This window comes from Oncorhynchus kisutch, linkage group LG19 (assembly GCF_002021735.2).
Source record: "Oncorhynchus kisutch isolate 150728-3 linkage group LG19, Okis_V2, whole genome shotgun sequence".
NCBI lineage: Eukaryota > Metazoa > Chordata > Actinopteri > Salmoniformes > Salmonidae > Oncorhynchus > Oncorhynchus kisutch.
Window position 1 is genome coordinate 16665122 of NC_034192.2, and position 27602 is coordinate 16692723.

Here is a 27602-nt window from a genome sequence, read left to right on the forward strand (position 1 = left end):
TGTGTGTGTGTGTGTGTGTGTGTGAATGCGTGCTTGCTTGCGTTCGTGTGTATATGTGCACATTTGGCAGTAACGGTGTACTTGCTACTACTTTCCCTCTCTCTGCTCTCTTGATAAAGAGATTAGAACAGAGAGCCGTGGTGCTTAGCTCTCTATTCCAGCTCTTCTAGTAAATCAAACGAGTAGAGTTCTACTGGTGCGTTCAGGGCATAGCCAGCCAGCTCTTAAATCAGGCCTGGCCAGCCAGAGTTATGACTCTCCACAGGTTGACCCAGTGTGTGTGCAGACCAGGGTATTGCGTGGTACTGAGCTGTACGCGGTACCAAGAGAAGTTGGCTCAACCGCAAGAAACGCCCGCCGCCCGCTGAGCCTGCTACCTCTACTTAAAAGCTCAATGCTTTCACCCTCTGTACTTCCTACCTCTCTCTCTCTCTCTCGCTCTCTCTCTCTCCGTCTATCACTGTCTTTACTCTCGCTCTCTATTTTATACACTTTTATTAGGATCCCGTTAGCCCGGCGCTAATGGCGACAGCTAGCCTTACTAGGTTCCCACACACAATGAAAAAGACATTACAGACAAAATAGTTAGAATTTACTTACATTCTCTGTCTCTGTTCCCTTTCTGTCTCCCTCTATGAGCCAGAGAATATCTAGGAGTTTCAGTTGAGGTCACACTGCAGAGAAAAGTAACCTAAAATGACTGACGTCCTCAGACCAGGGCTGTGTGAACTACACTTTATTAAGCTTTTGTACTTTGAAAAGCTGCTCTTCATGAATTTGTAGACAGTCAGACATAGTTAGGGGTGTGTTGTCTGAGAGCTATCCCTCGATGGCCTGCTCCTGCTCCTGGACCTGCTCCTGGACCTGCTTCTCCTCCTGGACCTGCTCCTGGATCTGCTTCTGCTCCTGGACTCTGCTCCTGGCAGAACAGTTGAAACTGGAGCAGCACCACGGCCAGGTGGACTGCGGACAGCAAGGAGTCATCATGCCAGGTAGTCCTGAGACATGGTCCTCGAGTTCAGGTCCTCCAAGAGAGAGAAAGAGAGAATTAGAGAGAGCATATTTAAATTCACACAGGACACCGGATAAGACAGGAGAAGTACTCCAGATATAACAAACTGACCCTAGCCCCCGACACATAAACTACTGCAGCATAAATACTGGATGATCTGCTCCTGGATCTGCTCCTGGATTTGCTCCAGGACCTGCACCTGCTCCTGGACATGCACCTGCTCCTGGACATGCACCTGCTCCTGGATCTGCTCCTGGATCTGCTCCTGCTCCTGGACTTGCTCCTGCTCCTGGATCTGCTTCAGCTCCTGGGCTTGCTCCTGGATCTGCTTCTGCTCCTGGACCTGCTCCTGGATCTTCTCCTGGACCTGCACCTGGATCTGCTTCTGCTCCTGGACTTGCTCCTGGACTTTCTCCTGCTCCTGGACTTGCTCTTGCTCCTGGATCTGCTCCTGGATCTGCTCCTGGATCTGCTCCTGGACTTTCTCCTGCTCCTGGACTTGCTCTTGCTCCTGGATCTGCTCCTGGATCTGCTCCTGGACTTTCTCCTGCTCCTGGACTTTCTCCTGCTCCTGGACTTGCTCTTGCTCCTGGATCTGCTCCTGGATCTGCTCCTGGACTTTCTCCTGCTCCTGGACTTGCTCCTGCTCACGGATCTGCTCCTGGACCTGCTCCTGGATCTGCTCCTGGATCTGCTCCTGCTCCTGGATCTTCTCCAGCTCCTGGACCACGTCTGCCTGCCATTCAACAGCCCATCCTCCCCATTGTCACACTTCCACAAGAAAGGGATCAAATACCCTCACTGCTAGACACACACTGTCCCTAATTAAACCCTGCGTGTGTGTGTGTCTGTGTGTGTGTGTGAGAAAGAGAGGGAAAGACCACTCTGTTAGAGAAATACTAGGGAGAGAGTGTAACGAGGTCAGAAGCACACTGTAGTTTAGAGAGGTCTTTATGTGGAAAATGTTCAAGTGTTTTGAAGGTGGGGTAGTGATAGTGCTGATAGAGGTTTTTGTGTCCTGGTAAATGTGCCACCCTAGTACCGCTCTGACCTAAAATGGAGCTCGTCCTCTGTTTCGCTCACATTTTCTCTTGTTTTTCTCTCATTTTTTTTCTCTTTCCACTTCTTTCTATTTTTAACTATCGTCTCCCTCTCTTTTTCTGTATTTCTTCCCTCCCACCGTCTGTCTGCCCACCATAGTGTCCTGTTGCTTTAAAGGTATTTGTCACTGATAAACTGTGTGTGATAAACACTGCCAGCCACTCAATCTCTTTTTCTTTCTCTCTCATTCACTCCCTTTCATTCCCTCCCTCTTATTATCCCATTCTCATTCCCTCCCCCTCTCATTCCCTCCCCCTCTCATTCCCTCCCTCTCATTCCCTCCCTCTTATTATCCCCTTCTCATTCCCTCCCTCTCATTCCCTCCCTCTTATTATCCCCTTCTCATTCCCTCCCTTTCATTCCCTCCCTCTTATTATCCCATTCTCATTCCCTCCCCCTCTCATTCCCTCCCCCTCTCATTCCCTCCCTCTCATTCCCTCCCTCTTATTATCCCCTTCTCATTCCCTCCCTCTCATTCCCTCCCTCTTATTATCCCCTTCTCATTCCCTCACTCTCATTCCCTCACTCTCATTCCCTCCCTCTAATTATCCCCTTCTCATTGCCTCACTCTCATTCCCTCCCCCTCTCATTCCCTCACTCTCATTCCCTCCCTCTTATTATGCCCTTCTCATTCCCTCCCCCTCTTATTCTCCCCCTCTCATTCCCCCCTCTCATTCCCTCCCTCCCTCTCATTCCCTCCCTCTCATTCCCTCTCATTCCCCCCCTCCCTCTCATTCCCTCCCTCCCTCTCCTTCTCTCCCTCTCATTCTCTCCCTCTCATTCCCTCCCTCTCATTCCCTCCCTCCCTCTCCTTCTCTCCCTCTCATTCTCTCCCTCTCATTCCCTCCCTCTCATTCCCTCCCTCCCTCTAATTCTCTCCCTCTCATTCTCTCCCTCTCATTCTCTCCCTCTCATTCTCCCCCTCTCATTCTCTCCCAGTCTTTAGGCACCCAGGATTAAAACCTTTCCTATCTTCTGTGAACTCTGTGGTCATCTGCATTGTGATCTGTAGTTAGTTATTGTAGGGGCAAGTTCTTTACTCTTCATCTGAGTTGTGATCTGTAGTTAGTTATTGTAGGGGCAAGTTCTTTACTCTTCATCTGAGTTGTGATCTGTAGTTAGTTATTGTACGGGTGGATGTCGACTATGGCAGCCCCCCCGCACATCTCTGATTCAGAGGGGTTGGGTTAAATGCGGAAGACACTTTTCAGTTGAAAGCATTCAGTTGTACGACTGACTAGGTATCCCCCTTTCCCTTTACCTCTTTACTGTTTTCCAGGGAGAGAGAGAGAGATAGGTAATCAACTCATCTGTGGTCTCAGGCCAAGCTATGGAGTAAATACACTGTGAGAAAATACTGGTCTTTTCACACAAGACCACTGCTTGGCTTTTGTTAGAGGAAATAGTTCAGCAAATGAGCTTTTACACGGCGATTAAACCCAAGGAGTTTAATCCGATTTTCTAAACTGATCTTAATTTCTCTCAGATCAACATTCATAGGCCAGAGCCCTTAATCAGGAGAATTGCTCTAATCAGTGTCTGTTATGACCTAGTTAACCTAATAGCTTTTTACTGTTTAAGTTTCATGCAATCTTTAGAATGAAAACTGTTTCCAAACAGTAAAGAATGAGTAAAACATTATTTTTTTAAAGAATGGCAACTTCTTCATTCCTCCATTAATGATGTATGTTGTTTTTACTTCCGGTAATAATCATGTGACCTATGACCTCTGTGTTCCAGCCCAACATTGGTCGTCTGGGGATCCCCCATGGGCCCTCGGGTGAGAAGGTGGCTGTGGTTGCTGTGGACGACTGTGACATCGCCATGGCAGTTCGCTTTGGCAACCAGATCAGCAATTACTCCTGTGCTGCCCAGGGCACCCAGACCGGACAGAAAAAGTGAGTGTCTCTCTTTCTCTCTCTCTGTCTCCCTCTCTCCCTGTCTTCAGGTTCTTTCCACTACCATTAGTGAGACTACCATTAGTGAGACTAATGTGTGTTAGGCTAAGGAGTCAGTGTTGTAACTGCAGGACTGATTTCCAGTCACCTTCATTACACCAGATTACCTTGCCTTTTCACTCTCTTAATCTCTCAGGATTGACATGCTCTCAGTTTTCAGACAAATCTCTCAGACATAGCCTCTTACACAGCCTAACATGGCTTAACTTTTACAATTCTATCTTTCAGACGTTCCCTACAGCAACTAATTGTTTCTGTATCTGAAACCAATATCCTTTTCAAATTAGGGACGTTAGGCAAGGCAGCGAGCTAGAACACATTTAGGAAAAGAAGAAAAACACATGAAAGGAACGAGGTAATGAGGCTGCATTCTTTTAGAACCGGTTGCTCCAATATGATTGGCTCAGAGCTCTTCTACAGTAAATGATGTGGTTTGACTCTTGAGGTCGACACCCACGCGTGCACGCACACACATCTATCTTTTTGACCTGTCTGTCGGTCAGACCTCACCCTAGTTGACTTCTCCTGAAGTGAGAGGCAACAATGGCGTGCGGGACAATCGTTCAACACATACTTTGTGGAACACCACACGAGTTCATGTGGCGTTTTTAGGCCGTGTGACGTTGCACTTTTGAAGTATTCAAATTGATCATTTAAAAAAAAAAAAAAATGATGCGTTGGTGTTGCGTCACAATAATTCAGGTTAAACCCCTGGGCGTTTGATGTTTAGAGGCTTGTGTGTAAGCCTGCGTCTTTGCTGCCTGCTAAGTCTTCTGGGCTGTTGTAGTGTTAGAGGATGAGGAATGAATCAAGCTAGCTCGCTGGGTTACAGTGGCTTTGTCCTTACAGTCAACAAGGCATGTGACAAATAACCCTTTGCAGGGTAACTGTACTACTCACACCACCAGTAGCCTGGAGTAGTCCCCTTTGGGAAACGTAAGATCCTTTGAGGAACACTTTGGGGTCTGTCACAGGCACTGTGTATTGAAATCTGTCATTGCATTCAGTTGAAAGAAAGGGAGTTCAATATAGAGTGTGATTTTCATTTTCGCTTAAGTCCATTACCCATCAGTTGGCACTTTGTTGGTGCATCTAATCCTATGGGGACTGGGGCGCCATTTTGGATCCAGAAGCATTAGATGAACTCTGAGCTACAAGTGCCATTTTGTCTCCGTTCTGACCCAGTTTCCTGTAATCTCCCCTGCAGATCATTGGACCTGACAGGGCCGCTGCTGCTGGGGGGTGTTCCCAACCTGCCCGAGGACTTCCCTGTGAGGAACAGAGACTTTGTGGGCTGCATGAGGAACCTGAGCATCGACAGCCAACCCACCGACATGGCTAGCTTCATCGCTAACAACGGAACCACTGCAGGTAACAACTTTTGTTTGTTCACTCGTTGTTCGGCGGCCGGCCGTCCGTCCGTCCAACCATTCATTTATTAATTTATCCATTCATCCATCTATTAATTAATTAATTCATAGATACATATAGTTTTGTTCATCTTTACTCAGGTTAACTGTGTTGTTTGTATACTGCTACTGATTGACATCTATTATGACCCGTGTAGGTTGTCCTGCCAAGAGGAACTTCTGTACTAAGGATTTGTGTCAGAACAGAGGAGTGTGTGTCAACAAGTGGAACACCTACAGCTGTGACTGTCCTCTGGGCTACGGGGGCAAGAACTGCGAACAAGGTGAGGGTGTGTGTGTAGCTGATGTGAAATGGCTAACTAGTTAGCGGTGCACGCTAGTAGTGTTCAATCAGTGGCGTCAATTGCTCTGAGACCTAGAAGCAGTTGTTTCCCTTGCTGTGCAAGGGCCACGGCTTTTGGTTGAGCGATAGGTAACAGTGCTTTGTGGGTGACTGTTGTCAATGTGTTCAGAGGGTCCCTGGTTCGAGCCCAGGTTGGGGCAAGGAGAGGGACGGAAGCAATACTGTTACGTGTGTGTGTTTCAAGATGGCATAAGGACCTGCAGCCGTGCATGTTACAGTGAGGGTCCCTCATTTTGAATATCTGGGTCAACATCTGTATGCGTCAGTGTGAACAGGACTTGTTTGTGTTACAGTTGATTGCATAAGGAAGTGAGGAAGGAAGGACACTTGAGTTAATGTGGCTTAGCTTCCTGTGAAGGAAGTGTATTTTCAGATAGCGATCAAGCAGGGTGTGAGAGTGTGTGTGTGTGTGTGAAGGAAGTGTATTTTCAGAAAGCGATCAAGCAAGGTGTGAGTGCGTGTGTGTGTGTGAAGGAAGTGTATTTTCAGATAGCGATCAAGCAAGGTGTGTGTGTGTGTGTGAAGGAAGTGTCTTTTTTAGATAGCGATCAAGCAGGGTGTGAGAGCGTGTGTGTGTGAAGGAAGTGTATTTTCAGATAGCGATCAAGCAAGGTGTGAGTGCGTGTGTGTATGAAGGAAGTGTATTTTCAGATAGAGATCAAGCAAGGTGTGAGTGCGTGTGTGTGTGTGTGTGTGTGAAGGAAGTGTATTTTCAGATAGCGATCAAGCAAGGTGTGAGTGCGTGTGTGTGTGTGTGTGTGTGTGAAGGAAGTGTATTTTCAGATAGCGATCAAGCAAGGTGTGAGTGCGTGTGTGTGTGTGAAGGAAGTGTATTTTTTAGATAGCGATCAAGCAGGGTGTGAGAGCGTGTGTGTGTGAAGGAAGTGTATTTTCAGATAGAGATCAAGCAAGGTGTGAGAGCGTGTGTGTGTGTGTGAAGGAAGTGTATTTTCAGATAGAGATCAAGCAAGGTGTGAGAGCGTGTGTGTGTGTGTGAAGGAAGTGTATTTTCAGATAGCGATCAAGCAAGGTGTGAGTGCATGTGTGTGTGAAGGAAGTGTATCTACGGATAGATATCCAACAGGAATCTGAGTTGACTGGTCATTACTGACTCGTACACGTGCTATGCAAATCAAATCAAATGTTATTTGTCACATGCGCTGAATACAACAGGTGTAGACCTTACAGTGAAATGCTTACTTACAAGCCCTTAACCAACAGTGCAGTTTAATAAATAGAGATGACAAAATATTTACTAAATAAAGTTTAAAAAAATATAATCAATCAAAAAGTAACACAATAAATGTACATAACAATAACGAGGCTCTATACAGGGGGTACTGGTACAGAGTCAATGTGGAGGTTATATACAGGGGTTACGGTACAGAGTCAATGTGGAGGTTATATACAGGGGGCACTGGTACAGAGTCAATGTGGAGGTTATATACAGGGGGCACTGGTACAGAGTCAATGTGGAGGTTATATACAGGGGTTACGGTACAGAGTCAATGTGGAGGTTATATACAGGGGGCACTGGTACAGAGTCAATGTGGAGGTTATATACAGGGGGTACTGGTACAGAGTCAATGTGGAGGTTATATACAGGGGGCACTGGTACAGAGTCAATGTGGAGGTTATATACAGGGGGTACTGGTACAGAGTCAATGTGGAGGTTATATACAGGGGTTACGGTACAGAGTCAATGTGGAGGTTATATACAGGGGGCACTGGTACAGAGTCAATGTGGAGGTTATATACAGGGGGCACTGGTACAGAGTCAATGTGGAGGTTATATACAGGGGTTACGGTACAGAGTCAATGTGGAGGTTATATACAGGGGGCACTGGTACAGAGTCAATGTGGAGGTTATATACAGGGGGGTACTGGTACAGAGTCAATGTGGAGGTTATATACAGGGGGTACTGGTACAGAGTCAATGTGGAGGTTATATACAGGGGGCACTGGTACAGAGTCAATGTGGAGGTTATATACAGGGGTACTGGTACAGAGTCAATGTGGAGGTTATATACAGGGGGCACTGGTACAGAGTCAATGTGGAGGTTATATACAGGGGGTACTGGTACAGAGTCAATGTGGAGGTTATATACAGGGGGTACTGGTACAGAGTCAATGTGGAGGTTATATACAGGGGGCACTGGTACAGAGTCAATGTGGAGGTTATATACAGGGGGCACTGGTACAGAGTCAATGTGGAGGTTATATACAGGGGCACTGGTACAGAGTCAATGTGGAGGTTATATACAGGGGGCACTGGTACAGAGTCAATGTGGAGGCTATATACAGGGGGTACTGGTACAGAGTCAATGTGGAGGTTATATACAGGGGGTACTGGTACAGAGTCAATGTGGAGGTTATATACAGGGGCACTGGTACAGAGTCAATGTGGAGGTTATATACAGGGGGCACTGGTACAGAGTCAATGTGGAGGCTATATACAGGGGGTACTGGTACAGAGTCAATGTGGAGGTTATATACAGGGGGCACTGGTACAGAGTCAATGTGGAGGTTATATACAGGGGTTACGGTACAGAGTCAATGTGGAGGTTATATACAGGGGGTACTGGTACAGAGTCAATGTGGAGGTTATATACAGGGGGCACTGGTACAGAGTCAATGTGGAGGCTATATACAGGGGCACTGGTACAGAGTCAATGTGGAGGTTATATACAGGGGGCACTGGTACAGAGTCAATGTGGAGGCTATATACAGGGGGCACTGGTACAGAGTCAATGTGGAGGTTATATACAGGGGGCACTGGTACAGAGTCAATGTGGAGGTTATATACAGGGGGTACTGGTACAGAGTCAATGTGGAGGTTATATACAGGGGCACTGGTACAGAGTCAATGTGGAGGTTATATACAGGGGGTACTGGTACAGAGTCAATGTGGAGGTTATATACAGGGGGCACTGGTACAGAGTCAATGTGGAGGCTATATACAGGGGGTTACGGTACAGAGTCAATGTGGAGGTTATATACAGGGGGCACTGGTACAGAGTCAATGTGGAGGCTATATACAGGGGGTACTGGTACAGAGTCAATGTGGAGGTTATATACAGGGGGCACTGGTACAGAGTCAATGTGGAGGTTATATACAGGGGGTACTGGTACAGAGTCAATGTGGAGGTTATATACAGGGGGCACTGGTACAGAGTCAATGTGGAGGCTATATACAGGGGGCACTGGTACAGAGTCAATGTGGAGGCTATATACAGGGGGCACTGGTACAGAGTCAATGTGGAGGCTATATACAGGGGGTTACGGTACAGAGTCAATGTGGAGGCTATATACAGGGTGTTACGGTACAGAGTCAATGTGGAGGTTATATACAGGGGGTACTGGTACAGAGTCAATGTGGAGGTTATATACAGGGGTTACGGTACAGAGTCAATGTGGAGGTTATATACAGGGGGCACTGGTACAGAGTCAATGTGGAGGTTATATACAGGGGGCACTGGAACAGAGTCAATGTGGAGGTTATATACAGGGGGCACTGGTACAGAGTCAATGTGGAGGTTATATACAGGGGGCACTGGTACAGAGTCAATGTGGAGGTTATATACAGGGGGCACTGGTACAGAGTCAATGTGGAGGTTATATACAGGGGGCACTGGTACAGAGTCAATGTGGAGGTTATATACAGGGGGCACTGGTACAGAGTCAATGTGGAGGTTATATACAGGGGGCACTGGTACAGAGTCAATGTGGAGGTTATATACAGGGGGCACTGGTACAGAGTCAATGTGGAGGCTATATACAGGGGGCACTGGTACAGAGTCAATGTGGAGGTTATATACAGGGGCACTGGTACAGAGTCAATGTGGAGGTTATATACAGGGGGCACTGGTACAGAGTCAATGTGGAGGCTATATACAGGGGGCACTGGTACAGAGTCAATGTGGAGGTTATATACAGGGGGCACTGGTACAGAGTCAATGTGGAGGTTATATACAGGGGGTACTGGTACAGAGTCAATGTGGAGGTTATATACAGGGGGTACTGGTACAGAGTCAATGTGGAGGCTATATACAGGGGGTTACGGTACAGAGTCAATGTGGAGGTTATATACAGGGGGCACTGGAACAGAGTCAATGTGGAGGTTATATACAGGGGGCACTGGTACAGAGTCAATGTGGAGGCTATATACAGGGGTTACGGTACAGAGTCAATGTGGAGGTTATATACAGGGGGCACTGGTACAGAGTCAATGTGGAGGTTATATACAGGGGGCACTGGTACAGAGTCAATGTGGAGGTTATATACAGGGGGTACTGGTACAGAGTCAATGTGGAGGCTATATACAGGGGACACTGGTACAGAGTCAATGTGGAGGCTATATACAGGGGGCACTGGTACAGAGTCAATGTGGAGGCTATATACAGGGGACACTGGTACAGAGTCAATGTGGAGGCTATATACAGGGGGCACTGGTACAGAGTCAATGTGGAGGCTATATACAGGGGGCACTGGTACAGAGTCAATGTGGAGGTTATATACAGGGGGTACTGGTACAGAGTCAATGTGGAGGCTATATACAGGGGGCACTGGTACAGAGTCAATGTGGAGGCTATATACAGGGGGCACTGGTACAGAGTCAATGTGGAGGCTATATACAGGGGGCACTGGTACAGAGTCAATGTGGAGGCTATATACAGGGGGCACTGGTACAGAGTCAATGTGGAGGCTATATACAGGGGGCACTGGTACAGAGTCAATGTGGAGGTTATATACAGGGGGCACTGGTACAGAGTCAATGTGGAGGTTATATACAGGGGTACTGGTACAGAGTCAATGTGGAGGCTATATACAGGGGGCACTGGTACAGAGTCAATGTGGAGGCTATATACAGGGGGCACTGGTACAGAGTCAATGTGGAGGCTATATACAGGGGGCACTGGTACAGAGTCAATGTGGAGGCTATATACAGGGGGCACTGGTACAGAGTCAATGTGGAGGCTATGTACAGGGGGCACTGGTACAGAGTCAATGTGGAGGCTATATACAGGGGGCACTGGTACAGAGTCAATGTGGAGGTTATATACAGGGGGTACTGGTACAGAGTCAATGTGGAGGCTATATACAGGGGGCACTGGTACAGAGTCAATGTGGAGGCTATATACAGGGGGCACTGGTACAGAGTCAATGTGGAGGCTATATACAGGGGGTTACGGTACAGAGTCAATGTGGAGGCTATATACAGGGTGTTATGGTACAGAGTCAATGTGGAGGCTATATACAGGGTGTTACGGTACAGAGTCAATGTGGAGACTATATACAGGGGGTACCGATACAGAGTCAATGTAGAGGCTATATACAGGGGGTACCGATACAGAGTCAATGTAGAGGCTATATACAGGGGGTACAGGTACAGAGTCAATGTGGAGGCTATATACAGGGGGTTACGGTACAGAGTCAATGTGGAGGCTATATACAGGGTGTTACGGTACAGAGTCAATGTGGAGGCTATATACAGGGGGTACTGGTACGGCGTCAATGTGGAGACTATATACAGGGGGTACCGATACAGAGTCAATGTAGAGGCTATATACATGGGGTACAGGTACAGAGTCAATGTAGAGTCTATATACAGGGGGTACCGATACAGAGTCAATGTAGAGTCTATATACAGGGGGTACCGATACAGAGTCAATGTAGAGTCTATATACAGGGGGTACCGATACAGAGTCAATGTGGAGACTATATACAGGGGGTACCGATACAGAGTCAATGTAGAGTCTATATACAGGGGGTACTGATACAGAGTCATTGTGCGGGGGTACAGTATAGTCAAGGTAATTTGTAAAGTGACTACATATAGATAATAAACGGCGAATAACAGCAGTGTAAAAACAAAGGGGGGGGGGTGTCAATGTAATTAGTCAGGGTGGCCATTTGATTAGATGATCAGCAGTCTTATGTCTTGGGGGTAGAAGATGTTAATGAGCCTTTTGGTCCTAGACTTGGTGCTCCGGTACCGCTTGCCGTGCGGTAGCAGAGAGAACAGTCTATGACTTGGGTGACTGGAGTCTTTGATATTTTTTGGGGGGCCTTCCTCTGACACCGCATATAGATCCTGGATGTCAGGAAGCTTGGTCCCAGTGATGTACTGGGCCGTACGCACTACCCTCTGTAGCGCCTTACGGTCAGATGCCGAGCAGTTGCCAAACCAGGCGGTGGCGCAACCGGTCAGGATGCTCTCGATGGTTCAGCTGTAGAGCTATTAGAGGACCTGAGGATCTGCAGCAGCTAGATGTTCATATAATAGTCAAACTAAGAACATAGCCTGAAGAGCTGTTGTCTATTTCACTAATGAGACAAAGACCAACTCTGACTCATATCATTGCTGGGGATCAAGAGACGGGAACACACACGCGGACCCTGTGGTTGCTCCGTTGTTGTTGAGCCAGATTGTTTACATGGAGCAGACCACAGAGCTCCTGTAATGTGTGTATACACTAGCAGTCATAACAGTCCTATATACTCTGCTGCTGATGGATGTGTCAGTGTGTGGTTACACTGTTACAGCTTGCCCTGTTTTGATCCTGACTGTTCTGTTGCTCATATCCCTCACTAGGGATGGATGGATGGGGGGGGGGGGGTGTCTAACAGGCCTAATGATAGCGCTGTGTGCTTGTATGACAGTGGTTTACTGGTTTTGTGGTCAGGTCTTGTGTAAGGCCAGGAGAGGGGTTGCTGAAATGGTGTGTGTGTGTGTGTGTGTGTGTGTTCCACTGAAAGGGTTAAAGTAAGTGACTCACTCTGTGCCTGTCCTGTCTCGCACACAGAGATATCTCACGCTAAGTCATCACGGGAAGCTGTAGTGTGCGACTATGTTGTGCGCCTGTGTGTCAGCATTATGTCAATGTCTTTATTTGGGAAACTAACCAAGGCCAGGGCAATAGAACCAGAACACTTGCCAAATATATTGTTATTTTTACCTGAGTGAAATGAATTCTACAATATGACTGTGGGCAATAGTAGGACCTCTAGGGCCTGCTTCCCGAACAATTAGAAAACACACACACATTGATATTTGGTTAACTATCTCCACCTAGTCTGGGCTGGATGGCTGGATGAGGTAGCTGTGTAGTGGTGCCAGGCAGCAGATTGAGTATCTATAGTTGGGACTTCGGGACAGAAGTAACACGGAGGGTTTGGCTGCTCCACTACTTGTTGACAAGCTGTGTCGAAAGTAGAAACCATAGACGTTATATCAAGGTTACAGACAGCACCCATGATAGATATCATATCGCTTTTAGAGCGGCAAGGGACACCATAGACATATCAGTGGTACTGTAGAGGCGCAGCAAGGGAAGTATGACGAGACAGTCGATTTTGTAGTTCACGATTTCCCAGACGCATTCTGTGGGGTTGGACATACGTTGCTGTTTAGTTGACCTGTGTGTTTAGGTTAGTGTGACGGTTTCGTGTGAGCTGGTTGCCCTCCACTCTCCACTGTCTTATGAGCTGTATCTTCAAGGAATCCAACTCCAAACTATCTTTGGTGTTGTCTTTTTATGCATCATTGAAATCTTTTGACTCTTTCCAGGCACTGCGAATGAGCGATATATCATGTGGAAAAAAGAGACAGAGAGAGGGCAGCGGTTCAGGAGCTTGTCCCCCAGCATCTTCTGACTGTGTGTTTTTGTCAGGTGTGTGTGTTTACTCTGTGCATCAGTAGAAATATGTGCCCTGCAGAGAAGAGGGAGATAGAGAGAGCTTAGCGCTTCAATTGTCTCGTAGGGAAAAACCTAGGCTATGCTGACAGACGTACTGTTATACTGACTGACTGAGTACAACATCTGTATGGCCGCAGGGCTAGTGGGTGCTCTGGAGTGTGGTGTGTTGCACTGTGGGCATGTTTGTCAAAGAAGGATTAGTGTCCTGTATGAAACAAGGTAATTGACAGTAATTGATGTCTTGTAGCTGAATTAGACACGGAGGGGTGGATTAGCTACTCTAATTATTCTCCCTGGAAGAATACACAAATGCAAGAACCAATCAGTATGTCCGACATACTACGCATTAATGATGGGGTGGGAAAATGGATACAGTTGCATATCGAGATATTGTTTTTGGACAATGTTATATCGACAATTTGACTCCGGGTTATCGACGTGTAAAAATACTAATGTTTTTGTTTGTTTGCTAGCACTATTCGACTGTACCTGCGCCAAAAACAAACAAAAATTCGGCCTATATATATATATAGCTTGTTCTCTTCTTTTCGAATAGCGAGCCGACGTCTTTTCAAGCACTTGTATTTCCTTTGACTGATCAGAACACATTTTCTCATGTCCTCTCATCTCTCTGCAGCAGACGTATAGTGAGCAATAGATTTGGAACATCAAATCGCAGCACAAACCGCAGTATAGAATCACAGCACAATCGTGAGAATCACAATACATATCGCATCGGACACCTAAGTATCATAATGATAATATCTTATCATGAGGTCCCTGGCAATTCCCAGCCCTACAAAGCAGGTGATGTGTTTGACACGCGACTTGGCCTTAACAGCAGTGGTTATTGCCCATATTCTGCGTATTCTCATCGGTATTATTCTCCTCCTCTAGTGATGCCGTCCCCGCAGCACTTTGACGGCCAGGCCCTGGTGTCGTGGAGTGACCTCGACGTCACCATCGCTGTGCCCTGGTACATGGGCCTGATGTTCCGGACGAGGCAGGGCACAGGCACGCTGATGCGGGCTACCGCTGGAGACTTCTCTACTGTCAATCTACTGGTGAGTTATTGTACACACACAATAACGACGACAACAGAGCGAGCAGGTAAGTTGGCTTACATGGTTGATCGAAGTTGAGTGGACTGCCTGTGTGTAGTAATTCTCTCTCTCTCTCTCTCTCTCTCTCTCTCTCTCTCTCTCTCTCTCTCTCTCTCTCTCTCTCTCTCTCTCTCTCCGCCCACCCTCCCCTCAGATAAGTGATCAGTACGTGAGGTTTGAGGTGTTTCTGGGATCCGAGCGGGTAGCGTTGCTGCGCTTCCCTCAAGTCCGGGTGAACGACGGGGAGTGGCACCATGTCCTTGTGGAGCTGCAGAGCGTCAAAGACGGCAAGGACATCAAGTACATGGCCCTGGTGTCACTGGACTACGGGCTGTACGAGGTACTGAGCCGAACGCATGCACACCCGAGACACAGACACGAACACACACGCAGCAAATCTTACACTCTGTGTGTGTCTGCGTGTCTCCAGAGGTCTGTGGAGATCGGTAACGAGCTGCCAGGTCTGAGGCTGAGGGCTCTGTATCTGGGAGGATTACCAGGAGAGGGGAACCACGTCCACGAGGGCTTCACCGGATGTATTCAGGTATGTTTTAATAGTAAACCACGTCTGGATGACATTATTCTCCACAACATCCATTACTGTAGCCCACTGTATGTGTACACCTACCTGTCTCCGGAGTGTGTGTACCTGCGACTCTGGGACTTAATGGAGAGGGTTTGTTCTTTCCCCACAGGGTGTGCGCATGGGTGAGACGTCCACCAACGTGGTCAATGTGAACATGCTGCTGGGCTTTAAGATTCATGTAGAGGACGGCTGTGACCTGGCCGACCCCTGTGACTCCAACATCTGCCCTGAGAACAGCCACTGCAGCGACGACTGGAGCGCGCACACCTGCGTCTGCGACCCAGGTAACACACTCATACCCACGTACGGGTGCACATATACACATACACACGCACAAACACACACACACACACTGTAGTAGACACACACACACCTGCGTCTGCGATCCAGGTAACACACTCATACCCACATATACACACACACACACACACACACTGTAGTAGACACACACACACCTGCGTCTGCATCTCGTCTCATACCATTCACTTGCTCTGAAAGATATTCACCATGGGAAGGTTGTTTCGTAGTCTTCAGCTTTGACTCTTTTGTGTGACTGTGTATAAGTCTGCCATGTTGTTGAAGACCTGCTGACCAGATGTCTCTCTCTCTTCTCTCCATGACCCGTGTCCTTTCCCAGGGTACTTTGGGAGGGAGTGTGTTGACGCGTGTCACCTCAACCCCTGCGAGCACGTGTCCACCTGCGTCCGCAAGCCTAGCTCCTCCCATGGCTACACCTGCGAGTGTGGACAGAACTACTACGGACAGTACTGCCAAAACAAGTAAGACCTGTCCGCTTTGTGCAACTGCCTGTGTAAGTGTGTGCACGTGTTGGTGTGTGTGTGTCCTGGCTTGGCTCCACAGTGCAGGGGGAAACACACATTCACATGCCTCCTATATCAACACAACATCCGATTTGTTTTTATGTTAGCCTGATCAGCCACTGCTCCCTTACCTTCCTCTCTGTCTTTCACAAAAATGCGCCTCGCTCTTCATCTGCCTGGCAACAGCCTCTACTTTTACTGGCCTTACCTCAAAACAGTCCTTCTCCAGCACCCGGTGTAAGACTGCTGGTAATGAACCCCAGATGTGGCTGTTCCCAGACCTGTGATCTGAGCTCTCTGGGGGATTTTTTTTCTTCTTCCAAAACTGATCCCAGATCTGCCTTTGATTAGAGCAGGAATCTGGCATGAGAGTCAGGAGCCTGAGGGTTAGATGAAACCACTGTGTGTTGTTCTAGACAGTTACCTGGTCTTGTAACGTGTGTGTGTGTGTGTGTGTGTGTGTGTGTGTGTGTGTGTGTGTGTGTGTGTGTGTGTGTGTGTGTGTGTGTGTGTGTGTGTGTGTGTGTGTGTGTGTGTGTGTGTGTGTGTGTGTGTGGGTGGTTTAAATGCAAACGGGGTCGGTAGCGGGTGTGTGTGTGCCATATATAACGGTAAGCCGAGTCTCAGGCTTGGCTATAATAGGTTCTGGCCATAACTGGCACCTGTAGGACTGTAGTTATGTAGCAGTAGCCAGCAACATACTGTACTCCTGACTATTCCCCTGGGTGGTAGATTGGATGTCAATTCTCTACCCACTGACCTTTGACCTCCTGTCTAAGGCAGGATGTGGGAACCCCTCATGCTTCAGTGCTCCTCCATAGGTGTTTGGTCTCCACCTGCACTGCTATTGTGCTACTGACTACCCTGCCCCTATCAGAACCCCCTATCTTACCCCTCCATCAGCTCAGAGACATGAAAGTGTTGGAGAGCGAGTGTTTGACTCGCTCACTGTATTGTGTCTCTCTTCCAAGGGATAGAAGGTTTATTCTAGATTTGTGATGCAGTTGAATGCATTTTTGTTGTTAAGCGATATTGTTATAGAGCAGGTATGTGATGTGAAGGATAAATGCAGTCTTCTTTCTATCGTTCTTTCCCCCCCCTATTTGATTTCCAAACGTTATGTGCTAAACTCGACTAAATGTGTTGTTATTGTGTGACGTGTCAGGGTTGAGAAGCCGTGTCCTCGGGGCTGGTGGGGGAACCCCATGTGTGGCCCCTGCCACTGTGACGTCAGCAAAGGGTTCGACCCTGACTGTAACAAGACCAGTGGAGAGTGTCGCTGCAAGGTAAGAAGATAATCACGGTCACTCTTCTCACAGGCTAATGCAGCGTTTCTCAAATGTGTTGTAGACCCTCCCTATGCCTTTTGAGTTTTCTGTGGCCCTAAGATGAATCTAACTAGCTTTTCTCTTGAAGACCCCCGGTTGTAAACCAATGCAAACCTAGTAGGAATTGACCACAACTCCCAAAATAGGTCCCGAATCAACCAAGGCTGTATGTTGTAGGCTTAAGTAAGCTGACCGTAGCGGAAGGTGCTAATTGCTAACTTTCCCCACATCTTCTCCCCTCCCCAGGATAACTACTACCAGCCCAAAGATGAGGACACCTGTTACCCCTGTGAGTGCTTCCCTCTAGGGGCCCACTCCCGTACTTGTGACCCCTACACCGGACAGTGCCCCTGTAAAGCCGGGGTCATCGGACAACAATGTAACCGCTGTGACAACCCCTTCGCTGAGGTCACCGCCACCGGTTGTGAAGGTATGTGGAAGGAAATGGTGCACATGCAAGTGTTTGATACTCCTAAATGGGATCTTGAGAGCCTGTGAGTTGCATTCTGTCTCTCCTTTCTTCTGTCCTTCCTTCCTTGATGTGATCACTCTATTTGGATTCATGAAAGCAAGGATTCCTCTTATCCAGACATGTCAGATCAGTTATAACGCCAAGGACTGGAGGAAGGAAGGATTCCTGGTTCAAGGCCTTCCCTCTTTTAGATCTCGCTCTAGCTTCAGTAAAGAACCACAATCCACATACCATATCTGTCACCTAAGTGCTTCAACCCAACCTTGTGGCTACTGTATAAAAGGTCTTCAAAGAGTTACAATTATGGTCACTTAGGATATAAGCACTTGGGTGTGTATACAGTACAGCACATAAACAGACTGCATTACTTAGGAAGCCATAACAACACGCATACAAGTCTTAACCTGGTTTTGTTTAGGATTAGGCTACTTAATGAATTAAATCATGTGAATCATTTTTAATGTTGTGTAACCACTCGTGTAGGATTATTGATATAATTGCTGGCCTGTTTGGCTGTTTTGAAAACCTCGGAAGAGTCGTTAGCAGTAGTGTTTCTTGGGCGTGTTAGATATGTGTAATGCAGCCCAAGGTAGAAGTTGGTCTAGGATCAGATTACACAAACCTCACTGCCAACCAGAAAACTATAAGGGGATCACAAAACATCTGACCCAGTGTCAGTGGTTAGGGTTTATAGGGGCCACTTCTAACTGGGTGCCATCTGTCCCCTCTCGTCTCTCAGTGGTGTACGAGGGCTGTCCCAAGGCCTTCGACCAAGGGATCTGGTGGCCCAAGACCAAATTTGGCCGTCCTGCAGCCATGAACTGTCCCAAAGGATCTATCGGTGAGTTCCTCTGCACGCCACACAGCTCTTATCATAGCAGGAACAGTCACAATAACTCAGACCAATTCGTACAGATATCAAATGCTTCAAGGTATTTTATTCATAGTAAAGATTTTATGGGTGGAGAATGAAGGTTATGTACTGTGGTGTCCCTTAGTTCAAGGCCTTCTGCTGTTCCTAACACCTTTCTGTGGAAGGAACTCATTCACACAGCACACGGACGAGGCCCTCTCATTGGTCTATCAGGGCCTTTTGAGACTTGTCATTGGCCAATGGTGTTCGTGAAACTCTGTCTCTGGAGGGCAGCAGCCGGAGACAGAGACAAACACCGGGCCTTGTGAAGAAGACTTGACAACGTCTGCTTGGAGACACATTCATAATACCACAGAGCCGTGTGTGTGTCCTGCTCCACATAGAGCCTTAGCAGTAGAGACAATATGGGCAGGGCCAAGACGTAACATCGCTGACCTGCTCCCATTAAACCACAATAACCTCCCTAGTTACCCCCTTTAGTTACCCTTGTCACCACGGAAACCCTTTGTTGCCCCGCTGGACTCTCTTGGGCCGTTTTTATTGGGTGACACGGCTTGGCTCACATCAACCAACGGTCCTGTCAGTTCTAACCGTAAACTCTTTTCTCTGTTGAACGCTTGTTTGGAATTAATGGTAATGAGTTGGCATTTAGATTGTGCTTTCATCTAATTTATTATATCAAGTAACTCCCCATTTCTACCCATGTGTAGCAGCCACCTGGCGCTAGGAAGAAACGGTTCTCCCCCCAATATTCCTCTTCTCCTTTTTGTTTTTGCTTCTCTTACTCTAAGTACCGCGATCGCCCAACTCGTTTACTTTCTCACTGTAGGAACTGCTATCCGCCACTGCAACGATGAAAAGGGCTGGCTGCCTCCTGAACTCTTCAACTGTACCACAGTCTCCTTCACCCAGCTCATGAAGATGGTGCGTATGCTCGATCTTATCCAGTCCAAGGCTATGCATCCATAGTTCACTCACACAGAGACCTATTCTAGCTACAGATGTGCATGTACACAGCTCTTTCATAACTTGCAAATCTCCCACTGAAAGATTATACACAATTCAGAGTCACTTATGCAAATCTAGAGTTCAGTGGTGGAAGTAAGCCTATACAGCGTCCCGGCAAAATACATTGTGGGGGTACGCCTTCCCGGTAAAACTATAGGCTAAATACCACTATTTGAGACCGAGCAGTGCAGAGTAGTGGCTGAGACCGAGCAGTGCAGACAAGCAGTGCAGACAAGCAGTGCAGACGAGTGGCTGCACCGAGCAGTGCAGACGAGTGGCTGACACCGAGCAGTGCAGACGAGTGGCTGAGACCGAGCAGTGCAGACGAGTGGCTGAGACCGAGCAGTGCAGACGAGTGGCTGAGACCGAGCAGTGCAGACGAGTGGCTGAGACCGAGAAGTGCAGACGAGTGGCTGAGACCGAGCAGTGCAGACGAGTGGCTGAGACCGAGCAGTGCAGACGAGTGGCTGAGACCGAGCAGTGCAGACGAGTGGCTGAGACTGAGCAGTGCAGACGAGTGGCTGAGACTGAGCAGTGCAGACGAGTGGCTGAGACTGAGCAGTGCAGACGAGTGACTGAGACCGAGCAGTGCAGACGAGTGGTTGAGACCGAGAAGTGCAGACGAGTGGCTGAGACCGAGCAGTGCAGAAGAGTGGCTGAGACCGAGCAGTGCAGAAGAGTGGCTGAGACCGAGAAGTGCAGAACAGTGGCTGAGACCGAGCAGTGCAGACGAGTGGCTGAGATCGAGCAGTGCAGAAGAGTGGCTGAGACCGAGAAGTGCAGACGAGTGGCTGAGACCGAGCAGTGCAGAAGAGTGGCTGAGACCAAAGTGCCCGTTAATAACAGTGGACATCCATTCAGGCTACACGTGTAGGCCTAATGACAATCCCAGAATGTCATTACAATACATGTAGGTGTTCTGTAACAGATGTCTCTTTCCATTCATCAAATCACAGGTGCACAGTGCACTGTTGGGGTTTGGATGCTGGAACTATTTTGTGAGAGGAGGAACGTGTGTGGGGAGCCTACAGGAGAGCGCCTTTGTTTAAGTGGTTGATTGACAATCAGGTGAAAACCTCATGACTGGTTGTGATTAAAAGGCATAGGCGGCACGTCCACAAGGCTAGGGGCAGCTTTCCCTAAAGTCAATTAAATTGCCAATTAAAAAGCCTAATTAGCTTTATTTCTGTCTATAAATAAATAAATCAACAATAGGCTACTACACTAGAAAGCAATGTTTTGGCTACAGAGGATCATTAGCTTCTTTTTTGGGCCTACAGTCAGAGGGGCCCGCAATTGGGGAGCGCACTCGGCAAATACCAAATAGATGATTGTTGAGTTGTGACTGTCAGTGAAAAGCAGAAAGACTCGGCCAGGCATATCGTAATACTTAATAATACAATTGTGGAAAAGCTGTTTGGGAAGCAAATGGCTATTGCTGTAAAGAGAGGACAATGAGAAGGCTCCAATCTGTCTTTTAGTTATCAAAATTCTCAACTTAATTGAGAGAACAGTAAGCCTGTCTTATTGGCACTAGCGGAGAACATCGGCCATATCTCCGGTGAGTCTCGGTCTTTTATCATTGCGTCAATGCCACTTTTTGTTTTGTTTTTGGACAAAATAAATTCCTCCGGGTTAGATGCACGTCATATTGTATTTGTGACTCCCTCTTTTCGTAGGCCGTTTATATGGATCCCACAACAATGTGTTTATTAATTCATTTGTCAATGTCAGCACAGTAGGCTACCCTGTCATTTTTTGTCCTATTAAAAACCTTTCTGTTAACGTCTCCAGTCATATATAAAGTGTAGTAGAATTGCATGAAATGTGTTTATATAAAAGGCCAACATGAAAATGTATCTGATAGCCCTATAGCTTCTAGCCTAGGCCTGCTCTACGTCACTACCCGCTGCATTGAACAGTCTTTTTTTTTTTGAACAGTGATTGAGTTATATTATTAGCCTAAATAATGACTATCCAATAAAATCATCACATACGGAGAAGTAGGTTGTCTCACATAAGTCTTTGCATGCGAGGATGCATGGAATACTTTATTGGGGCTCTCGAGTGGCGCAGTGGTCTAAGGCACTGCATCTCAGTACAAGAGGCATCACTGCAGTACCTGGTTTGAATCCAGGCTGCATGTTTATGGTGAAAATGTGCTTCCTCAAACTTGAAACCCATGGCCTGCTTATGTTAAAAGGTATTGCATGTTAAAAGTGATATATATGGCCAATCTTTACTTGGCCTAGGCTACTAGGACCACAGAGATCATATATGAAATTAATAGGTACGTGTGCTTGGGTGTCCCGTACTGGTAAGAAATGACATCTACTTTCACCACTGGTTAGGATTCATCTATTATTACCAACCTACCACAGACCGTCCATATAGTTGTAACTGTCTCCAGTATCTGTCTGTATTCTTGACCTCCTTCTCTTCCCCTCCGTCCCTCCAGAATGAGGAGATGCATCGTAACGTGTCCAGGATGGACCGCAGGCGCGCCAACGCTATCGTCCGCCTGCTCCACAACGCCACCAACCACACGGACAGTTACTACGGCAACGATGTGAAGACAGCGTTCCAGCTGCTGACCAGGGTCCTCCAGTACGAGAGTCAGCAGACAGGCTTCGATCTCACGGCCACGAGAGACGCAGAGTTCAACGAGGTCAAGAGTTTTTATTTTTTTCCTTTGAATACAACGTTGCAAGTGTGCTGACTGTAAACTGGCTAATTGCAATATTTGTATTTTTTTCTAAAGATGTGTTTTTGTATGCGCGGTATTTCTCTCAGGGACCGTGCACTAGTTGTCTATTGTGTCAGACAGCAGGGCATTAAATGCATTACCAGTGCATTATTCAGGATTATAAACTGGGTGGCTTCGGTTACACTGGGAAGACTGGAGGAATACTGCCCTCCTCTGGCTCTCTTCCAGTTCCACTAACAGGGGAAGCTGACCTGGCCAATGGGAACCGCAGGCTGGAATGTATTTAGACCTGGAGGCAGCTCTGCAGAGTGGTCACTAACAGGGGAAGCTGACCTGGCCAATGGGAACGCAGGCTGGAATGTATTTAGACCTGGAGGCAGCTCTGCAGAGTGGTCACTAACAGGGGAAGCTGACCTGGCCAATGGGAACCGCAGGCTGGAATGTATTTAGACCTGGAGGCAGCTCTGCAGAGTGGTCACTAACAGGGGAAGCTGACCTGGCCAATGGGAACCGCAGGCTGGAATGTATTTAGACCAGGAGGCAGCTCTGCAGAGTGGTCACTAACAGGGGAAGCTGACCTGGCCAATGGGAACCGCAGGCTGGAATGTATTTAGACCAGGAGGCAGCTCTGCAGAGTGGTCACTAGCTGGCACAGCCACACACTCCTATAATCTAATTTTAAACATAACCTTGACCACACTGCTGACCCTAATGCCTAACCCTAACCCTAACCTTAACCCTAACCCTAACCTTAACCCTAACCCTAACCTTAAATTAAGCCTTTTTTGGTTTTCATACATTTTTGACAATATGTACAATTTTGACTTTGCGGAAAACCGCTCAGTTCTGGCTGCAGACTCGTGACAATAAACGTCAACCTGCAATATGAATTCTAATCTCCAAAAAGCTGAGCTATTTAACATCTCCACATTATATTATGGCATTTCTCTGCAGGTTGTGAATGTTTTAGGTCACCTATCTTATATAGGCCTACTTGAGCAGGTAACGTCTGCTACTCTAGGACTCTAGGACTGTCAGGAGTGACAGAGTTTGTGCCCACATTCAAAGCGGCATACTGTCTGACCGTCCTGCTCTGTATTGTTAAACCCTTCAGAACCTGGTGAGAGCGGGCAGTGCCATCCTAGACCCTGGCACCAGAGACCACTGGGAGCAGATCCAGCGCTCTGAGGGGGGAACCGCCCATCTGCTGCGCCACTTTGAGGATTACACCAACACCCTGGCACAGAACATGAGGAAGACCTACCTCAAACCATTCACCATCGTCACTGACAACATGAGTGAGTGAAGACACATTTACAGACCAATGAAGAGAGGATTTCAGAGAGTCGAGGAGCAGATTCCTAACTCCCTAACACAGAATTTGAACAAATATTCCATTGATAATTTGTCTCTGGGTAAACTGCAGTCAAGTTCCACATTCATGCACTGCAATTCTAATATATCACCCTTATCTGATAATGAGCTGGTCTTGACGTGTGGTTCTTTCTCTCTCTTTAGTCATTGTCGTTGATTACCTGGACACGTCTATCCCTGGGCGGGCCTCATTCCCTCGCTTCCATGAGATCCAGGAGTACTACCCCAAAGACCTCACGTCCTCTGTCCGTTTCCCACAGTTCAACACGAGGCCCCAGGAGGTCCCAGACAAAGGTACTGCTCACACTACCACTGGACCTGGACTACTGCAAACTGTACAAACTCTTTTGGGCTGTAATCCATAACAACCTTTGGGATTTGTCGGTGACCTACCAGTTTAACAGAGTGCTTGAAGTCCAGCTTAAGCAGTCGCGTAACCCCAGTCTCTTACCAAGACACAAAATGAATCGGCCGTGATTTGTATTCATATTTATTATGGATCCCCATTGGCTGCTGCCAAGGCAGGAACTACTCTTCTCAGCAAAATTAAGGCAGTTCTGTACAATAACAAAAAAAACATGAAATTACATTTCACAACACGTTAAGTGTGTCCCCTCAAGCCACTACTCTACCTCCACATATCTACAATACAAAATCCACGTGTACGTGTGTTTATGTTACCGTGTGTGTGTATGTGTGTGTCTGTGCCTATGTGTGTGTGTCTCTTCACAGTCCCCGCTGTTCCATAAGGTGGGTTTTTCATCTGTATTTAACTGCTTCTGTTACCTGATGTTCCATTTTAGTTCCATTTTAGTTCCATTTTAGTTCCATTTTAGTTCCATTTTAGTTCCATTTTAGTCATTCCATTTTAGTCATTCCATTTTAGTTCCATTTTAGTTCCATTTTAGTCATTCCATTTTAGTTCCATTTTAGTCATTCCATTTTAGTTCCATTTTAGTTCCATTTTAGTCATTCCATTTTAGTTCCATTTTAGTTCCATTTTAGTCATGGCTCTATGTAGTACTGTGCACCTCCCACTGTGCACCTCCCATAGTCTGTTCTGTACTTGGGGACTGTGAAGAGACTTCTTGTGGCATAGTCTTGTGGGGTATGCATGGGTGTCTGAGCTGTATGCCAGTAGTTCAAACAGACAGCTTGTTGCATTCAACATGTCAATACTTAGGGTAATACAAGTAGGGTTGAAGTCAATCTCTCCTCTACTTTGAGCCAGGAGAGATAGACAACAATAATTGTTTCACCTCTTCCACACTCACTTTACGGAATTCAAAATCGCCATGCTTGTCTTTCATAATTTGGTCAAATATGTGTAGGCTCAAAAATAGTTGTTGGCATGTCATGCCTAAGTTTGATCATTTTACCAATGAAAAAAACATCTGTAGTTATATCAGTGGGTTTTGTGATGAATGAGCCAGCTGATTCAATAAATGATGGAGCTGAGTGCCTTTTTCCCCCAAATTCTGTTTAAGGTGCTCCAAAGCTTTTTACAATTATTCTTTATATCGCTTATCTTTGTTTCATGCATCGGTGGGTCCCAATCTACTTTGTAGTAAGGACTTAAATAGGTGTTTCAATAGGTGTTGTCTCTCTCTCTCTCTCACACACTCTTACTCTCACTCTCTAGTAGTCGATCCCAGCCCCAGCGTCGAGCCCTCTCACACCGGCGCCCCTGAAGAGGATCACACCCATTCCAATAAGAGACGCCGCCACGTCGAGTCCGCCGCCCCCCCTGCCTGTTGCCGTGGTGATAGTGTTTAGGTCGTTGGGTCAGCTCCTCCCTGAGAGATACGACCCGGACCGTAGGAGCCTCAGGTAACCAAGGGCAACACTTTACTACATTTTACTACGCTTTACTTCAATCTTTCATCAAATCTGACATAACCAGACACTGCCTTTTATCAATTTCTATGTAGCTAATCTAGCCATCATAATAAAGACATAACATATCTCATAAATGACTCAAACGTGGCAACAGATATGGCAACTGTATTTGCGTTGGCACAAACCACTGTTTACTTTAGGTCTGATTATTGCCCTGGCGTACTGTGGGTGTTTGTCTCACACATCATTGCCATGCTGTCTGAGCCCGTCACTGTATACCTTTGGACCACTCAAAACTCTATATATGATAAAAACACGTCTCTAGAAATGTAACACAGATATAAGGCAGAGTTAAACGTGGAACAGTTTGGTTGGCAGAGCATAAGATTTAGCGCCGTGTGTGTATGTGATAGCTGCTACACCTAGAAGGACTCAGAAATCACTATTTGGCTGGTTGCCAAGCGGCCACAAACAGCCGAGAATGTATGTTTTGGGAGTGTTTGCTTGAGTGCGTGAGGTCATACGTGCGTAAACATTACTTCAAAAGCTATCAAAATAAGTGTGTCCGTTCATCCTTGCTCGTGTGTGTGTGTGCAGGCTGCCCAACCGTCCAGTGATCAACACCCCCATAGTAAGCACGTTGGTGTACAGCGAGGGTTCTCCCCTCTCCTCCCCCCTTGACCCCCCCATCACACTGGAGTACACACTACTGGAGACAGAGGAGAGGACCAAACCTGTGTGTGTGTTCTGGAATCACTCCATTGCGTGAGTACTACGCACACATGCACACACACACACACACATGCACACACCACACTCTTTACATGGTATTCATTGTCTGTCCTCTGTGTGTGTGTGTAGGATTGGTGGTACGGGGGGCTGGTCGTCCAAGGGATGTGAGCTGCTGAACAGGAACAACACACACATCAGCTGTCAGTGTGACCACATGGCCAGCTTCGCTGTGCTCATGGACATCTCCAAGAGAGAGGTAGGCTCATAGAGATATACTGTACAGAACTCTAAACAGTTGTCATTTAATTGCTATGGGCAGGATACACTACAGCAGTAAGGGGGGGTAGTTCATGTCCTCTCACTGTTTGCTGCTATCAAGTATGATAATGATCTTTACCCCCCCCCCCCTCTCTTTCTCACCCCTCTCCCCTTTCTCTCCTCTTCCTCCCCTAGCATGGTGACGTGTTACCCCTAAAGATCGTGACCTACACCACGGTGTCAGCCTCCCTGGTAGCCCTGCTCCTCACCTTCATCCTGCTGGCTCTACTCAGGAAGCTACGCTCTAACCTCCACAGCATCCACAAGAACCTGGTGGCGGCACTCTTCTTCTCCGAGCTCGTCTTCCTCATCGGCATCAACCAGACTGACAACCCAGTGAGGAACAATTAACCTATGACCCCTGACCTCTTACTCTAACCCTGACGAACTGACCAGACTGACAACCTGGTGAGATGAACGGAACTAAGGAAGCCAAATTGTGACCTCTAACCAGGACCCTGACCTCTAACCCCTGAACTCTAACCTCTGACCCATCAACAAGACTGAAAACCCAGTGACTGAAAACTTAAGGGACCCCGACCTCGAAACTCCTGAAAAATGACATTGACCATGCTTTAGCAGGGATAGTTTGGAATGTTTAGCATTTGTGACTATCTGGATATGAATGAAAAATATGTTGGTTGCTTGGTAGCACTCCTGATTCTGACGCTTAAGTGTTAGAAGTACACTAGCCCCTCTTATCTCTGCTTGGAGCACAGGTGTGCTTTCCATTGTATTCACAGTTACAATGTAGTTCTTTAGTCCCCACATTTTGCCTACAAATGGCAGGGATCACCTGGGATAACCCCGGGGATACAGCCCTGCAGCCATTTTCTCCTTGGCGTTATGGGAATTCGTCGTCGTTGTTGAGCTGAGAAAAGACTCATGCGCTACTT

General features: G+C 47.2%; 1 protein-coding gene across 1 annotated transcript in view; it reads left to right on the top strand.

The window, feature by feature from the left end:
- The window catches only part of celsr1a (cadherin EGF LAG seven-pass G-type receptor 1a), a 126995-nt gene that overhangs the window by 88324 nt on the left and 11069 nt on the right, over positions 1–27602 (top strand). Inside the window, 20 exon segments of the mRNA XM_031797701.1 lie at positions 3854–4011; positions 5279–5442; positions 5639–5764; positions 14442–14608; positions 14802–14987; positions 15078–15191; positions 15343–15517; positions 15871–16012; positions 17220–17340; positions 17629–17812; positions 18594–18695; positions 19558–19652; positions 22195–22404; positions 23558–23741; positions 23962–24111; positions 25460–25569; positions 25571–25647; positions 26254–26421; positions 26518–26644; positions 26842–27042. Of these exon segments, the coding sequence (XP_031653561.1) occupies positions 3854–4011; positions 5279–5442; positions 5639–5764; positions 14442–14608; positions 14802–14987; positions 15078–15191; positions 15343–15517; positions 15871–16012; positions 17220–17340; positions 17629–17812; positions 18594–18695; positions 19558–19652; positions 22195–22404; positions 23558–23741; positions 23962–24111; positions 25460–25569; positions 25571–25647; positions 26254–26421; positions 26518–26644; positions 26842–27042 (2961 nt within the window).